Source organism: Micromys minutus (assembly GCF_963924665.1).
Source record: "Micromys minutus genome assembly, chromosome: 19".
Taxonomy (NCBI): Eukaryota; Metazoa; Chordata; class Mammalia; order Rodentia; family Muridae; genus Micromys; species Micromys minutus.
This window is the reverse complement of record NC_137954.1, coordinates 7,557,087-7,575,798: the sequence shown is the minus strand read 5'-3', so window position 1 is coordinate 7,575,798 and position 18,712 is coordinate 7,557,087. Positions and strand designations below refer to the sequence as shown.

Below are 18,712 nucleotides of genomic sequence, written 5' to 3'. Positions count from 1 at the left end.
CACACCCTGTGTTTCCAGGATTCTTCTATCCCGTCCTATACTTTTCTTTCTGGAACAATCTCACACAAGTATTACCCTCTGATTCCCATGAGACCTTCTATACAAGTTGTTCTGGGTTGTTTAGTTCTGGTGATCTGGAGTTTAAGGTTGCTTGCATGAACATGGCTCGAGTAGTTTTGGTTTTTATTATTCAATCATGAGTAATGTACCAGTGAGTACAGTGAAAAGAATGACACCCCCCCCCCCCAGCTAGCATTAACTACCAATAGTCTGTTAGGAAAGGGTAGGCTCTCAGGAGCCCCTTCCCCATCCCTGATGGAATGTGGATGTCCTCCACCTTGTGCAGCTGGGAGCTCCTGCGTGCAGAGGCCATGTCTTGTCCAAGATGCTCCTTCAGCACTCCTAGCTCCTCAGTCCTCCCTATCTCCTAGTTCAGTCTTCCACACACTCCACCAAGGAAGATACCCAATGTCAAGTACAGACCACCATATGCATACATGTATCTAAACACACACACATGCAAAAAAAAAAAAAAAAAAAAAAAAAGTAAAAGTAGTAACAACAAAAAAGAGCCCAAACAGGTATGGCAGCTCAAACTTACAATTTAGCATTTGGGAAGCTAGACAAAAGCCTCAGTAATGAGAGCATCTCCTGTGCCACACAGTGAGTTCCAGGCCAGCCTGAGTTGACACCCCAGTAACATGAAATCAAATACCAAAACCCAAATCAAATGCAAGGGGCACAATTATATGCAGGTCACGTTGCTCTGGCCGTGTGTGCCTTACCTGCAAGTGTGAAGATCCTGTTTCACTTGTTAGAAGCACACTGTGAGCAGTGGAGACCACACAGCCGGTGCCTGAGAGGAAGCGACTAAGCGGACACCACGGAGCATTCACAGGAGCACCAATTAAAGCCGGAAGCCCCATGGCTAGAAGTTCAGTGTGAAGAGGTGGTTTGGTTATAGAGTGAAAGGAAGGGAGAGAAATCTGAGTAAAGGGAGAGTTTACTTCAGATTTCTCTATGGAAGCTTCCCCCCTTGTTTTAGCAGTGCTGAGGGTCAGATCGAGGATGAATATTGCACCCATGAAAGGATTTGTAAGACAGGAAATTCTAGAACGTATTTGTTGGTACAGTTGCTGCAGGTGTCAACTTCACACACACAGCTAGTCACCTGGGATGAGGGAGTATCAGTCCAAGAATTGCTGTTTGACTGGCCTGGGGGGGTCTGTCTGAGACTCCATGCTGCTGATGTAGAAGGGCCAAACCACTGTGGACTATGCCGTCCCTGAGCAGGTGGGTCTGCAGTGTGTAAGAAGCTAACGGAACACAAGCTGAGGAACAAGCCAGAAAGTCCATTTTCCCAGTCTGTGCCTTGGCTTCCCTGTGACAAATGGAGAACCATGTGCTTTGGTCCATTAGTGACAGGGAAGCAAACTAGCCATCTGTCCAAATACATAAAACAATACAGGAAAGATTTCAACAATACCAGTGGCGTGATGGTAGCAATGCTTTTAATCCTGTACTCGAGAGGCAGGAGGATCTCTGAATTTGAGGCCAGACTGGTCTACAGAGTGAGTTCCAGGGCAGCCAGGAATATTAGAGAGACCTTACCTTGAAAAACAAACAACAACAACAAAAACACAAAAATAACCAAAGTCACTGTACAAAAATAAACAATTTAACTTTATTATGTCATGACTTCAGCCCTTACACTGATTTAAAAAAATAATATCCGTTTAGAATATTATTGGAAGTGAATATGCACAGTAAATAGAAAATGGCCTGTGCGGTGGAGACATTACTACTGGTCTGTCTACAGTGGCAGACAGAATTTTCAAACACTATCAGCATTTGAAAGTGCAAAACACCTGGAAGTTTCAAATGTCTAGAAAAGTAGCTCAGAGCTCTGGACCACTCACCAAATAAAACAAAACACAAGAAAGAACAAAATAAAACCCCACTCAGTACATCTGGGAAACAACCACCCAATACTCAACTACCTACTGCTGCCCATAAGAACAGTTTAAATTTCCCAAAGTGCTAAGACTTCACCAGCAGTACTTTAGATCAAAGTTTTAATGTTAACTATATGATTACTCAAATACCCTAAGCCGTATGGCATGCCCAACAACAATAAGTTACAAATAGTCGGAACCTAATAACTTAAACATGATATGGTTAATATAACACACACGTATCTCAGCTAACCTTTCATGTAAGGTGAGAATTAAAAGACTGTTCATCTGCACTCCAATGAGGAATGTGGTATCCTAGCAACAGTGAGGACATCCATTATTACAAAGGCAGAGCCTGCAAATGTACATGTTACTTAGTTACACTTGATTGAAGAAATAATTCTATGTACAAGCGGGTCCATATTCAATGTGCAAATTTTCAATGGAGCAGACTTAGAATCAAGGCAAGTTTAACAAATGCTTTCTGACTTCTCAATGGACGGTGAAAGGACTTCCTGAAAGTAAACAAACTAGTCAAGAGTAGGTGAAGGCAGCTCTTATTTTCCTCTTAGGTGTGGTGAATTTCATGAAGCATTAATTCCCGAGGTATGTTTGTCTCTGGACCATACAGTTTACACGCTCTTCTTTCAAAGGCCGCTACCATTTGTTTCACAACTTCATCGAAGAACAGTGTAGCGAGCTGAGAGTGCAGAAGGGAGCGGAATTCAAAAGAAATCTGCAGAAAAATGTTAAAAATTGTTATACACATTTGCTAGGCACATCTATAATCCTAGCACCCAAAGAGACTGAGGCACGGGTACTGGGAATTTACAACTAGCCTAGTATACACAGTGAGTTAAGGCCAGCCTGAACTGCAAAAATAAGGGCTGAGCAAAGCTGGGCATGGTGCCTCAGGCCTTTACTTGGAGATCCAAGTTCAAGGCCTGCCTGGGCTAGAGTTTAAACATCTGATGATGTAGCTCAGGGGTAAGGCGCCTGTCCAACACACACATAAAACCCAGGGTCTGAAAAACAGCAGGAAGTTGATATTGCCTGTGCATGTACATGCAGACCACCCACAAACCAGGCAGCCAAAGAGTTCTAGCTTTACTAATACCCTCTGTTGTTCTGGATAGAATTCCAGACACTTACTTTAAACAGTAGTAGTGTAACCCAATATCCTCTGGATATTAAAATACTTTAATTTTCTTTGATGGACTGACTGCAATGCTGGCATCAAACCTAGAGCTTCTGGTGAGCCACACTGTGAGTCCTAACCTTTATTTTTTTTCTTCCTTGTTCTAGGACTTCTCACACACTGGGCAAGCTCTCAGATTCTGTTTTGAGATAGGGTCTCACTAAGCTCTCTAGGCCGGGCTCAAAGTCACTGAGTGCAGGCACTGAAATCCTTCTTACCTTAGCTTCCCCAGTAGCTACAGGCCTACACCACTAGGTATGGCTTCTTCTAGCTTTTTATTCTTTTTTTTTTTTTCTTCTAGCTTTTTATTCTTAAATAATTGTTTGAGACAGGGTTTTACTGCATTGCCTTGGCTGCCCTGGAATTAATTCCCTCTATGGACAAGGCTAATCTCGAACATAGAAACTGACTGCCTCTACCTTCTGAGTGCTGAGATTCAAAGTGTGTGCCATAACGCCTGGTTAAATTACTTTCGTGTAATGCTGAGAGGGCTCAGTGGGTAAAAGCAGCTGCTACCAAGCCAGATGATCTGTTTCAGCCTCAAGACCTGCATATCAGAAGGACACAACTGATTCCCTCAAGCTGTCCTCTGGCCTTTACACGTGCAATAAAAAAATGTAATAAAATAAAAATCAGAAACAATATAAAGGACTTTCATATACTCATCACCCCAAAATTTCCTACTTGTCTTATAATCATATAACCATACAATTGTCACCACCAGAAAATTATCAGTTATGAGGTAATAATGCTGAAATTTAAACTACCCAGATTGTTTGCGTTTCCAATTGTCCTAGTAATGTCACCATCTCGAGTGAATCCAAGGCTTTACGTGCGTAGTTTTTCTGAGACAGGGTTTAACTGTACAGCTTTAATTGGCTTCCTGATTGTGATCCTTCAGCCTCAGCCACAATACTGCAGAAAGCACAGGCATGCCCTGGCTCATAACTTTTTAATCAAGGTAATTCAAGAGCTGAAAAAAAAAGAGTATACCAGGCTGGAGAGATGGCTCAGTGGTTAAGAGCACTGACTGCTCTTCTAGGGATCCTGAGTTCAAATCCCAGCAACCACATGGAGGCTCACAACCATCTGTAATGGGATCCAATGCCCTCTTCTGGTGTGTCTGAAGACAGCTCCGGTGTACTTATATATAATAAATAAATCTTTAAAAAGAGAGAGAGGGAGAGAGAATATACCATTTCCTCTAAATTACCAACATTTCTTAGGATTTAAGACCTGAATCACAAAGTACAGAGAAAACTCATTTCCTCTTGGGAAACCAGTTAGAAATGGCTTTGCATTTATGACGGCAGAAGTGGTAGGAGCAAGACAAAGAGGAGACTCCAGACTATCTATGTCGATTGTTATGATATATGGTCTCACTATGCCGTCTCTGCTGGTCTGGAACTCACTCTCTTTGTAGTGCAGACTGGGCCTGAACTCATTCAGATCGCCTGCCTTTGTACTCTCAGTCTTGGCATTAAAGGCACATGCCACCACACTTGTCAGGAGTCTCCAAACTAAAACTCCTGTTCTCCTTTCAATATGATTTCTACATCTAATATGAAATAGAGCTAATCTGAAGGCAATTGTAGACCTCTAATAAGTTTCAATGTCTTTAGTATAGAACAGGTAGTGAAATTATATGTTTGGTTTTGCTTGTTTTTCCATGTATCCATTCGTTTTCATTTTATTAAGAAAAATTTCTGTAGCTTTTGCTATTGCTGAAAGCTCAAAACATAAGTGGGTCTGAAACACTCATAGAGATGTAGGAACATACTGCGGAGTTAATGGCTTTTCCACTGTGAATCCATACTGCCTCGGTGTGCTAACCATAAAAAACAGACTTGGCGTTACTAATCAGACCATCCTGAAAAACATGACATGACTTCCTGCATTGAACACGACTATTGGGAACTTAGAAAGACTCAGCAAATCCTTTTAATGGAGACTCAAATTTCCCCTACTTTACAAATACATCAGCACTTCAAATACATCCCTAAAGTGGGGCACTTGCATTGGGCTCCAAGACTTACAGTGAAAGGGGCCCTAAAATTCCATGTGCTCTCTATATGCATTGGTAATAGTAAAACCATACCAACAAAATATGTTAGAATCATTGTATGAAAACATTGCTGGAACTTCGTTAAAGAAAACCATCTGGGGCTGGAGAGATGGCTCAGGGGTTAAGAGCACTGACTGCTCTTCTAGGGGTCCTGAGTTCAATTCCCGGCAACCACTTGGTGGCTCACAACCATCTGTAATGGGATCTGATGCCCTCTTCTGGTGTGTGTCAAGAGAGTAACAGTGTATGCACATACATAAATAAATAAATAAATCTTAAAAACAAACAAACAAACAAACAAACAAAAAACCATCTGGACATACACGTACACACCTAAAAGCTTGCAAACAAACTGTATTCAGGGGATAAGATAATGTTTACAACTAATTGTGTGGGCAATTCATTTCATCTTGATAACAAAGCATTAAAAAAATCAAGACATTAAAAAGGAAAAGAGAAGGAAGGATAAAGCCCAGAGCCAAGGCGTCCTAAACAGACATTCCCCATTGAGCTACACCTCAGACTATGCCTAAGTTTTACAATGTAGGGATTTGTAGAGGAATGAAAAGTAATACAGAAAATAGAAGTGTTTGGGGCTGACTATGTGATAGAGTGCTGACCTAGCATGTAGGACAGTAAAATAAAAATAACCAGGCATGGTGGTGCATGCCTGTAAACCTAACACTCTTGCACTGCAAGCAGGTGCCACTTAGACGTCCAAGGGCAGCCTTGGCTACATACTAAATTCAAGGCCAACCTTATCTCAAAAAAACAAATAATATGCTTGCTCTGGTATAGAAAACAGGGTTCAGTACTAAAAATTTTAACATGTTTTAAAACTGTATAATCTCTACAAAGGAGATAATTACAGCTTCTGGGTTTTAACAGTGTATTACTAAGCTAGGTGTAATGGTGCAACACCTTACCTAGTAGTACTCAGGAGGCAGAGGCAGGTGAATCTGAGTTCAAGATCAGTCTGGTCTACAGAGTGAGTTCAAGACAGCCAGATCTACATAGTGAGACACTGTGTGGAAAAAAAAAAAGAAAACCAAAACCAAAAGACCAACCCCAAACCAAAATGGGTATTATCTGTGTGGTCTGATGGCTGTGTGTGTGTGCTATAGTCCTAGCATGTAGGACAGTAAAGGATGACCGTGAAGTTGAGGCCAGCCCAAGCTATGCAGGGAACTGCAGTCTAGCCCAGGCTACAAGCAAAACCCTGCCTCAAAAAATGCACAAACCAGGGCTGGCAAGATAGCTCAGTGGCACTCACACCAAGCACACATGACAAAAAGACAGAACAGACCCCTGACCTCTACTTGTGCGCTGTGGCACACACACACATAAACAAGAACTTTACAACTGACTTACTGAAAAATCCAAGGTACAAGTTCTCGGATAGCCAGGAAGACCTGGGCTAAAACGCCAAGTAGACTCCAAATGATTGAAAAGTTTCCCATCAGTACAAGATGCCTAGAACAAAACAGAAGAAGGAAAAAAAAGGCAAGTTAAATACCTTTGATATGAGCAAGAATCTTCTATGTCTCAGCTCTGAATACAAGAGAAAAAGATGTCTAGGATCCACAAGACTGTCAACTGCTTTCTCTTGCATGTGTTCATCCACAGTGCTACTAAGTATGTGGAGAATGTCACTGCTCGTGTGACAGCAGGTGTCTTTCTCAGTCACCATTCATCTTTGTGATGTAGGACCACACTGGAGACCAATCTCTGGGCACACCGGAGGATTATTTAGATTAGGTTAATAGGGCAGCATGATTCCCAGAGCCTGGACCTAATGAGAAGGAGCAGCTGAAGCAGCAGCATCCACTGCTCCCTGACGCTTCGCTGCAGAGGCAGACGAGCCAGTGAACCTCAGCTGCTGCTGCCGGGACTTCATCCGCTGCCATGTCTTCTCACCCCTATGAAAGGGTTCACTTCAACTATAAGCCACAACCCCTCCTGCCTTAAACTGCTTCATTCAGGGGTTTGGCCACAACAATGTGAAACTGAAACAGTCTCTCATCAATCTGGCTAGGCTGGCTGACAACTGAGCCTGAGAGACCCCACCTCTGCCCTCCAGTCCTGGTGTCCCCACCCATGTCACCACTCCCAGCTTCTCCTCACACTTGCAAGGTTAGTGCTTTACCACCGGATCAATACCCAACCCTGGGAGTAACTTTTAAAAACCACCGTTCCTGTTCTGCTACTTACAGGTGATCCTGAACAGGTTAAAGTACTATATCACATTTCCTTAGGTTTCAAAACAACATATACTGTAAGTCACTCTGAAACGGCTGGCTTGATCATAGGGTAAACTGTTTTCCTGCCTGCATGTCTGTCTACCATATGCATGCCTGGTACCCACAGAGGTCAGAAGAGGGCATCAGACTTCCAGGAACTGAACTTAGAGATGGCTGTGAGCCAGCAGGGAAGTGCTAGGAATGGAAGCGAGGTCCTCTGCAAGAGCCACAAATGTACATAACCACTGAACCATCCTTCCTCCCCCTTGTTTGTAGGTGTGAGGCTGTGTGAAATGATTTGCATCCTGTGTATTCATTCAGGTGTCCAGAGGCCAGAAGAGAGGCGTAGATACTTTTGGACTTCACTTTTATTTCAGAGTTCTCTATATAGTTTTCCTGAAAGTCTGACTCTGATTCTTTGCTGTGACTAATTTTTCTGTTTTTTTTTCCAATGCAAATTAAAAAATTAAAAGAAAACAATAAAAATTAAAAAATTAAAAGAAAACAATAAAAATAGAAAAAAAAGGGGGGGGGACAGAATGCATGTCTGTAGCACCTAAAAATAAAATCCTAAAAGAATGAGTATTATCCTATGGGATTCTGCTGGCCTTGAACTTGCACCTTTAATCCCAGCACCCAGGAAACTGAAGGTGAAGCTCTATGAGTTTGAGACCAGCCTGGTCTACGATAAATTTTAGGCCAACTCAAGGCTATATAGGGAAGCCCTCAAAAAAAGAAAAAAGAAAAGTAAAGGGCTGGGTACTTTCTTCATACAAATGGTCCTCTGACAAGGGTAACATGGTTAATATGATGTAATAGCACCTGGCAGGACACCCTAACAATGTTAACATTTTACAGAGGATAAAAAAGATTCATTCAATGTATGTATGTTTTTGCCTGCATGTACGTGTTTATACCAAGTTCGTGCAGTGCCTGAGGCCATAAGAGAGCCTTGGAACCCTCAGAACTGGGGCTAGAGGCAGAAGCAAGCCACCATGTGGATGCTGGGAGCTGAACCAAGCCCTCAGAACGGCATAACACCAAGCTATCTCTCTGCTCACACTCCTTAACACTTCTTTGACTTCTGTCTTACCACAACTCCTCCAACTCACACAAAACTAAATCATGTGTGTGAATTCAACAGATCTTTCCCCTCAGTGGTAAATACACTGAAAATATTAAATATATTAACTTTTCCTTTTTTTTTAAAAGACAGGCTCACTTTACAGCCCAGGCTAGCCTGGAATTCAGAATCCTCCCTTTAAGCCTGTTAGGATTGTAGACATGTGCTACAATGTCCTGTTGCAACATTGCAAAGAAAAACTTACCTTTACCAAATGTGGTTTTACCAAGGTTACTATTGATGTATATCGCTCCAAAACAGGTGGAAACCCAATTTCTAATCGAGTTTTACAATATCCGGATCTCCTTGATATTATATCTGACTTTTTACACCAAGGAACGAAATGCTTATAATCCTCCATCCCTGACACCACATCATACATCTCCTGCATCGAGTACCTAAGCAGGAAGATAAACACTGTCAACAACTAGTTCTATGAGGCGAGTTTTAAAAGAATATAAATAAACAACACAATGGAAGGCAACACAGGAAGTAAGGTGACTATAAATACACACAGAGGGTCACAACTGGAACCTCAGGGGTGTTTTAAAAATCTTTAATTACTGTAGCATTTTAAAAAATTGTTTGTCTCATTGGGTATGGTAGGACTTGTCTGTAATCCCAGCTCTGGAGAAACAGGCAGCAAAATGTAAGATTTTAGGCCAGTAAGACCACACCCAAAATACCAAATATATATAAAAAGTTCCAATACCAAGAATCACTCCAGAATCTAAGGCAGGGAGAACAAACCTGGGCAACATAAAAAGACCCTATTTGAAAAAGAACAAGGCTAGATTTTGGTGGCACAACCTGACTGAGAGCCAGATAGTTTATTCTTTTTAAAGACAAGGAGGCATGGCAGGGGCACATGCTTAGAACACTAACATTCAAGAGGCTCTGGGAGGAGGATTGCCAAGAGTTCAAGCCCAGCTTTCCTACATGAGGAAGTACCAGGCTAGCCAGTGCTACACAGCTAAAATAGAACTCACCACAAAATTATGATTTAACCATAAATTACAAAAAGGTATTTGAACAGTATGGTGGTGGTACACACCTTTAACCTCAACACTAGGAAGGCAGCAGCAGGCAGATATCTGAGTGTGAGGCTAGCCAAGGCTACACAGAGAAACTGTCTTGAGGCCTTCCACACAAAGTGGTAGAGCCTTCATATTTAGTCTTCATAATCATGAAAGAATAACAAAAATTATTTCCTTTAAATGTCAAAGTCAAATCTATTGTATATAATTAATATATTACAGTCTTTTTTTTTTAAAGATTTATTTATTTATACGAGTACACTGTAGCTGTCTTCAGACACACCAGAAGAAGGCATCAGATCCCATTACAGATGGTTGTTAGCCACCATGTGAAGCTGGGAAGTGAACTCAGGACCTCTGGAAGAGCAGCCAGTGCTCTAACCACTGAGCCACCTCTCCAGCCCAATACCAGTTTTTCAACAGTATGCATAAAACAGCAAGGCTATAGACAGGCTTACCTAGCAGTGTGATCTGTAGAAAGATAGTCCAGAAAGAAAGCAGATGCTACTGTATAAAAAATTACAATGTACTCTAGTAAAATTGCTATATACAAACCCTATAACTCTTCTCTCTGAATACTCCTTTCGTTTATTTACTAGTGGCGCAGTGACTCTGAAGAAGGTTCTTGCACAGATCTCTTTAGGCAAAACTGAGGCACACGGTGGAAGGGTTCTGTTCATCAGTACACCACAGGGAGCTAAGTATCTAAAAAAACAACATTTAAAACATTTTAGGTGAAAACTAAACAACAAACTACACAAGCATTATAATCCTATTTCAGACGTTTGTCGTTTTAGAGTAGTGCTTTAGACATGGGTACAGATTCTGAAAGATAAATGTCCTAAGCAGCATAAAGAAATAAAACCAACAGTTGGCAGTGTGGGTGGAGGTCACCCAGAGCTGACTTCAGCTAGTGTCTGTGTACTGGGTTGTGCTCTTGTCACCAGCTTGCTAAGCACATTCTCCATCTACTACCCAGTGGGCTCTGGGGACTTTGTCTGACCCCTGCTCCACACCAGTGACACCTGAAGCCAGGTCTCAGTCTCCAATCTAGACTCTGAAGGCCATCAGAACTGCTGACCCTTTGGCTCCCTAATCATTTATTCTAGCATGCCTGTGTTACAGGACGTCCTGTTACAGTGCTAGCTGTCTGAGGTGAGACTATGGACAGATGCCAGCCACGCTCCTGGTCACCGTTTTCTAACAAGCTTACTGAATAACTATTTTACACTCTCCCACACACTAGTAAGCTTACTCCACATACACATACAGATACAGACACATAACTAAAAATGAAACTTTTTTTTTTAAAAGTGTGAACTAGAGAGATGGTTCAGCCTTTAGCAGAGACCTGAGTTCAGTTCTCAGAACCCAAATCTGGCAGCTCACAATTACCTGCAACTCTACCTCCAGGAGATCTGAACCCTCCTCAGGACTCGGTGAGAGTACTTACGCTCCTCTGTACATAACCACACACAGAGCCACAAATATGCACAAAATGTAAGAAAAATGTGTCAAGAGACCAGCAAGACAACTCAGCAGGTAAAAGCATTAACTTAAAACTCTGACAATCTCTGAAACCCATGTAAAGACAAAAGGAGAGAACCAACCCCACCAAGTTGTGCTCTGCCCCTCACATTTACCATACATCATACACACAAATACAGAACACTACACCATTTTTTTTAAAGTGCTAAAAACGTGTGTGGGCACATGTGATCAGAATCCTCAGATCAGGTGCCCCTAGAAGCTGATTTTAGCTTATAATAAGCAGGACTGCATAGTGGGTAGGCCTGTAATCTTAAGTACTCAGAGGGTTAAGGCAATATTTTGAATTTAAGGCCAACCTGGAGAACTTAGTGAAAGTCTGTCTCAAGATAAAAACTGGTTGGGGCTATATCAAAATAGTAAAATATAAATACATAGGAATATAAAAACAAACGTATTTGCAAATGATGCAAATAAATGAGGGAGGTGCAGCAGTCACTCTAGTTAGTAGGAACAGAGCTTAGTGATAGCCAGGAACTAAGACTAACATCCTGGCAAGAGTTCATGGACAGCCTGGTGCACACAGTGAAGCAGAAACCACACAGGGAGACCCCATCTCAACAAACAAGCATCGGGACTCAGGGCAGACATTTATAGTCCCAACACTAGGGAGGATCGGAGGCTGAAGGCCATTCAATACAGAGAGAGTTTGAGGCCAGCTGGGACGTGAGAACCTGACCCAAACAAAAACAGTACAGCAATATAGGAGCAAGCAGGCCAGGAGGAGAGTATTAAGAAAAAACACTGCGAATCCACCCCAAAATGTATATAAGACCCTATCCAAAAGAAATAAAGTGATGGGAATTGTTCCATCAGGAATCATCGGGGAGCTTTGGTCATACCAGAGCTGTTAACACTTTAACAGGAAGAGAGTTCTCTCCAAGCTTTTGCTGCTGAAAAATGCCTGGGCCCACTGTGGTCACTTCCTACACAGTAGCCCCACCGTGGTTCCTAGCTACTGCACCTCACTGCCTAGCTGAGCACCCACCAGCTCCAGCAGATGTTACAGGAGAGAGGAGCCTCGATCCAACTCCCCTCTCCTCCTTTGGAGAGTGCAGCTCCTTGGGCAACTCCAGCCAGGCCAGACCCCCTACAGATCTCACCAGACTCCCTGCAGATCTCCAAGGTTAGCTTCCTTAGGTGAACAGAGCAGCATGTGGTAGCAAAGAGATTTGTTTTCTTGTAGGGTTGGAGGCCTGCTCCACAGGAAGAAACTCATGCCTAGTACTGTGAATCTGGCAGGTAACAGGCCTTAGCATGGAACTTACTGCTGTAGTTTTACTAAGTGGACATGTTGTCTGTTTCCTAAACACTTTCAATTATACCCTTAACTTACTGCTGTGGTCAGCCTAGGAGACTACTGCAGGATATTTGAGCATACCGTGAGTGGCAGACAAAGTGACAAATGAGAGAAAGATTTGACAGAACAAAATATGCCCAACTCTCACAAGAAGAGAGAGGAAAGGAAGCTACTTAGGAGAGAGAGATACAGAGGTGGGTGGGAAGGGGAGAGGGGACAGTTTTACCAGGAGAGTTGTACAGAGATTGCAGAGAGAGCAAGCTAGATACAGGTGAAGACAGAGTGAGCCAGAGAATGAGAAGGAGCCAGAAGATTAGAACAGACTGTCAGAGTTCATATGAAGCCAAGCAGAGCAATTCAGAGGCTGAGAGAGAAGCCAGATTGAATTCATCAGCTTGGAGAGGAGTTTGAGCACAACAGCTGTGTTGAACCAGTCAGTCAGAGCTCAGAAGGAACTAAAAAAGGTGAGCTTGTTCAGCAATAAGTCTCAGAGGCTAAAAACATTCTAGGCTTAGATTAGATTGTACAGAGGCTAGATTTCAGGAATAGGCCCTTGGTTAGCAGATGAAGGCAGTACGCCTCACAGACAACAATTACTTCTGGAGAATAAAAGTTAGTTTTACATAAGACAAGTTTTTTTCCCAAGTGGGTGAAAGGTCATACAGAAACTCATAGCCAGTTAATGTGCTAAGAATAAAAGATTAGCAAGTGCTCAGTTCTAAATGGGACATCTATGACTGTAGGAGTGGTTCAGATGCTAAGGTCCTCTTCCCCAATTGGTTCTTGAGCTATCAGTAAAGAAGCCATGGGCCAATTGTTGGGCAGAAGGAATAGGTAGGACTTCCGGGTCCCTGCAGGAAAGCTAGCAGACTCAGGAGAGGGAGGCAGGGTGAGTTCGCCATGTTTCGGAGTAAAAGAGGCCAACCCAGCTACTTCTACAGGCAGGAGGCTGGGAATGTTAAGCTGGTACTGAAGGTGGCAGATTTAGGGTGCTGAGCTGGGAGTTCTGGGAAGGGCACAGTAGCCAAGATTGACTGGGAGTGCCCAGAATTGTACCAATAAAGGCAAGTTGAAATTGAACAACTGTGTGTGTTTTTCATTTGCAGACCCAGTATTCTCTGGGTGGGGGGCTGGTAGCATGGTCGGTTCCTGAGCTTAGGTGGGGTAGTAAAAGAAACACGAAACATATGCCACTGACTCCAAGGCTCAGGGGAAGCAGAGGGGTAGTAACTAATCTAAGAACTGAAGGACGGAAAGAGACTCCACAAAATGGAGTCCTCTGGGCAGGAGATGGCTACCACACTCCTGAACTCCCAGCACAAGACCAGACCCTTCAAGGGCTCATTAGTTAGAGAGTACTTATTGCTGTTGTGGACCCAGGTTGGGTTCCCAGGACACCAGGTAGCTCACAACCACCTGTTACTCTGGCTCCTAACACCCTCCTGTAAGGTGGTCTGCTGCCATATATTCAAATACTAATTCTGTACCCAAGATCTGTACCCCAAGGTGAGCCAATCCTTTGCTGTGTAACCCTTACTCCCCAATTAAATACATTGGTTAAATAAAAATGGCTACAACCAGTTACTAGGGAGAAGAGAGGTGGGGTTTGAGTTACCTGACTGGGGGGTGGACACAGGGGAGAAGGAGAAAGAGAGAGGAGTACAGAGGAGGAAAAGACAAAGAACAGAGGTCTTCATTAGTCATGATGGATCAGCAGCAGGTATCAGAGTATCTAAGTGCCTCCCCAGGACACCAGACTGCTGGAGCAGAAATAACCCAGAAGATTCAAACAGCAGTGTTTGGGGAACACAGTTGGGAAAGCAGCCAGTCTAGCATTGAAGAATTAGATTAGGGGTAATTCCTATTAGGGCCAGTTGTGCAGAGTCTAATAAATCATAGTTTGGGTCTCATTTGAAGCTAGATGGGGATCAGAGTAATTCTACTACTTTACACCCTCTGGCCTCCATGGGCACCTGTTTGCCTACTGTAAACTCATGCAGATGTGTGAAACACACACATACACACACACACACACACACACACACACACACACACACACACACACACGGGGGTGGGGGGGCACCCAGCCCTTAAAAAGGGGGAGGGGAGAACTAGAGAGATGGCTCAGCCTTTAAGAACACTGGCTGCTCTTTCAGGTTCTGAGTTCAATTCCAGCAAACACAGGGTGGTTCTGTGATAATGAAATCTGATGCCCTCTTTTGGTGTACAAACAGGCAGACAGACTCATATACATAACAATCCATTTAAAAAAAAAAATTGGCCTTTCCACATCCCGTCACAGACAAGAAGTTATTCCTGAGGTTACATCCTTCAAGGGACTACTGGCAGTTGTTTATATACCGGGGAGGCATAACCACTGATAAGTGGCCTACACTCCCTATAAATAGCCTCCTACCCAAACTCAAGTAGAAAAGGAGGTGGGTAGAGAGGAGATGGCACAGTTAAAGAACTTAATAGTTCAGATCCCCTAAAATGGGGACCAACCTAGTGCTCAGAAGGACAAGTTGGGCTGCCTGACTAGACCTGAGTCAGCTCTGTGTTATACTTAACTCAATAAATGCAGTGAGATTAATCAAGGAATATGAACATCAACCTCAGGCCCTTACACTTGTGTGTAAACATGCATGCACACCTCAGCAAGTACACATATAGAAATGCATGAATACGGGCACAAAAACTCACCAACATATATAGAAATGAACACACAGGCTGGAGAGATGGCTCAGTGGTTAAGAGCACTGACTGACTGCTCTTCCAGAGTTCAAATCCCAGCAACCACATGGTGGCTTCACAACCATCTGTGATGAGATCTGATGTCCTCTTCTGGTGTGTCTGAAGACAACTACAGTGCACTTATATATAATAAATAAATATCTTAAAAAAAGAAAACATGTCACACATACATACACACACACACACACACACACACACACACACACACGAGGCAGGGAAAAGATCCAAATTCACTTTCTACATGGGTGAAGCTGTCAAAGAATTGCTGGAAGGCTGAATCTGTGTTCAGTTGGTAGAATGGGCAAGGCCCCAGACTTTATCCCAGCCCACATAAAATGAGCTTGGGGCATTAGAAGAAGCCCACATACTAGAAGAAGACAATCAAGTCCCTCAAGTTTTTTTTTTTTTTAAATATTTATTTAATGTATGTGAGTACAGTGTGGCTGTCTTCAGACACAGCAGAAGAGGGCATCAGATCCCATTACAGATGGTTGTGAGCTACCATGTGGTTGCTGGGAATTGAACTCAGGGCCTCTGGAAGAGCAGTCCGTGCTCTAACCACTGAGCCGTCTCTCCTGCCCACCTCAAGTCGTTTCTAACCTCCATACAAGTGCAGTAATGCTCATACATATGCTCTCCCCTCACAAAAAATAAGTAAATATCAAACAAGTAGTTGTGTGCACCACCATATCCAGATTCTTTTATTTGGTGGCTATAGAGATGTCTCACCAGTTAAATATACTTGTCACCAAGCCTGATGACCTGAGTTTGGCCCCAAGGACCTATGGTGGAAGAACTGGCTCCCTCAAGCTGACCTATGACCTATCCATGTACATACTGTACCAAACTCTGTGGCACATGTGTACCCACACTAGCACACAAAATAAGTTGATAAAGCCATGGTACAATTGGAAGGCAGAGGCAGGTTCATCTTTATGAGTTCAAGACCAGCCTGTTCTACAGAGAGTTCCAAGACAGCCAGATATATAGTGAGACCCTGTTTCCAAGGAAACAAAAACCAAAACCAAACCATAAAAATGGTGACAAGCATTTACAAAAGTAAAAAAGTCTGTACCAAATTACTTATGGCAAAAACACACACAGAGAACAAAAATCTAGTATGCATAATGCTTAGCTGTTCATTTTTCTCTGTGCCATCCTAGCTAGTCTGGAACTTGCTAGGTAGACTAGGCTGACCTTAAACTAGCAAAAACCCACCTGCCTCTACCTTCTGTCTCCTTTGCTTTTGTGTTAGAGACAGGAGTTCATTCTGTGTAGACTAGAATAGGCTTGACCTTGAAATCCTGTGTCGGTCTCCTCTGCTGCTGGAATTACAGGCATGCACAGCCAGCCAGGGCTGTACCACAGGACATGTCTCTTTAAAAAAAAAAAAAAAGGTTGCTCATAGGCAGAACACTTGCCTACAGTGCACAAGGCCCTAAATTCCTGACAGAACATAGATAAGCGCACAGAAAATTACTAAGAGTCTGTTCCTAACTTGAAGTCAAGCTGAGTAGGAAATTTATACACAGTACCAGGTTTTGTAACTAATTCACACATTGGTTTCTCAAGCCCCACAAGACCTTTACCTGATCCTGATCATACTCCTAAGAAAACTACATAGGTTTAAAACAAATGAACAGATTTCCTGATCAGCATGCCTGTTTGGTCATACTACTCTGGACAATACATCTCTTTCACTCACTCTTAACTGTCGGGGTAGAGAGCTCAGACAGAGCTAGTTAACATGCTCATGGCCCTGGGTTAGCTTAGCACCTCTCCCCTTCACTCGTCCCCATACAATTAGCTGCATACACAATCAAGCCAACAAATGGTACTGAAACATTTAATCATTAATATTCCAAAACTACTTGTTCACATAACCCATTACAATAAAGGCCAGAACACAAGCTAACATAATACTTTTATGTATTTACAAACCATTTTTTGTTGCTTTTTTTTTTTTTTGTTTTGTTTTTTTTTGTTGAGATCTAGTCACTTGATATTCCCCAGGGTGAGGCTGCTATGGACTTTCTGATCACGAGCCTCAGACCATAAGCAGCAAAGCAACATTTAATCAGTAATATAAGGAGTATGGTGAGGTTATGTCCTGCTTGGAAAGGGATAAACTATCTGATTTCATAGTTTCAACATGTTTGTGTGAGATGGGGAGATGAAGCATGGCTGATAGTTTGTTTTTGAGATAGATCTCACCTTGTGGCTCTGGCTGATGTACGGCTAGCTACACGGACCAGGCTGGCCTCCAAAGCACCAGGCCTGGCCTCTGTGCTGGCATTTTAAAGTCTTCATTCAACCTAAATGTTCTGAAGCCCAGCAAGAGTTGAACTTTCTTCTCCGTAATGCATACACATTGATTCATTTCAGATATCAATTTTGCGTTTTTGGTCTTGAGACTGGGGCTCACTTTGTAGTTGGGGTTGGCTGGCCTTGAACCCACCGCGATCCTCCTCCCTTAGCTTTACTGCTAAGACTACAGGTGTGAGCCACCACTCCGAGCGCATTTAAGGTTTTTTTAATAATAATTTATTACAATATTATTTGTAATAGAAAACTGCATAGCAAACTTGCAGTATCCTTCAGGTCTCTAGGTTCACCCCCACCCTCGAATCCCCCTAAAGGACCTAACAGGTACCCCGAGGGCAGAGCCATCTTCAAGGTTACAGGATCTCAAAGTTACAATGGAGTGGAAAAGAAAACAAGTAGTTCTCTTTGCTGGCTGCGTTTCATTTTGCAAGCGCCGAGTGGCCGGGGTCAAAGAACTCCACAGCAAGTGAGAGAGCGTCTGCCAGGCGGTTCGCCGCCAGGACACGCACTCCCACGGCCCCGGGAGCCTGTAGCCCTCGGGCGCAGTTAACCTTCCCAGACGGCCGCCGCCCACCTCTAGACACCGGAAGGGCGGGAGCCCGAAACCGGCTGCTTCTCGTTGCTCACTCGGCCGCCTCGTCGCTGACTCACCCTGAAAATATGAGGTGCACGCAGGCCAGCCGGCGGAGCGCCGCGCCCCGGGTCTCGGGAGCCGACTAGGGTCAGCGCCCCGGCCTCAGGCCTGCCCCCAACCCGCCGCCCGGAAAAACCTCCGCTCGCTACCTCACGTTGCGCGCAGACCCCCGCGCCGGGGCTTCCGTCACGGTCGACTTCGGACGGCACCCCGATGCCACCCTCGTCAGGGCCCTCTGACTGGTCCGAGCTGCCATGATCATCTTTGTGAAGCCGGTAGCGGACGCCGGCACTCGGCCCGAGGCGCCGCCCTCAGGCCGGCCCGGCGGGAGGGCTTCTGCGCCTCTCAGCCAATCCGCGGGCTGTTCCGGCAACTGGACACGCCTCTTCTCACGAAGTTCCTCCCAATCTCATGACGCCATGCTGACGCACGCATCCAGTGCCGCCTCCGGACAGCCAATCAGAGGGGCGAGGGTCTTCTGGACGCGCACCGCTTGTGCACGCGCCTGCGCACTTATGTAATCTTCGTGACGA

At 43.8% G+C, this 18,712-nt stretch overlaps 1 protein-coding gene across 1 annotated transcript; it reads right to left on the bottom strand.

Annotated features, from left to right (window-relative positions):
• Positions 1-1,662: 1,662 nt before the first annotated feature.
• Positions 1,663-18,451, bottom strand: COQ10B (coenzyme Q10B). The gene is made up of 5 exons (XM_080932951.1): positions 18,329-18,451; positions 10,174-10,323; positions 8,787-8,979; positions 6,590-6,691; positions 1,663-2,691 (listed from the first exon to the last, which is right to left on the bottom strand). Exons 1-5 carry the CDS (start codon positions 18,439-18,441, stop codon positions 2,524-2,526), a joined length of 726 nt encoding a protein of 241 aa, XP_080789077.1. The 5' UTR covers positions 18,442-18,451; the 3' UTR covers positions 1,663-2,523.
• Positions 18,452-18,712: the final 261 nt, after the last annotated feature.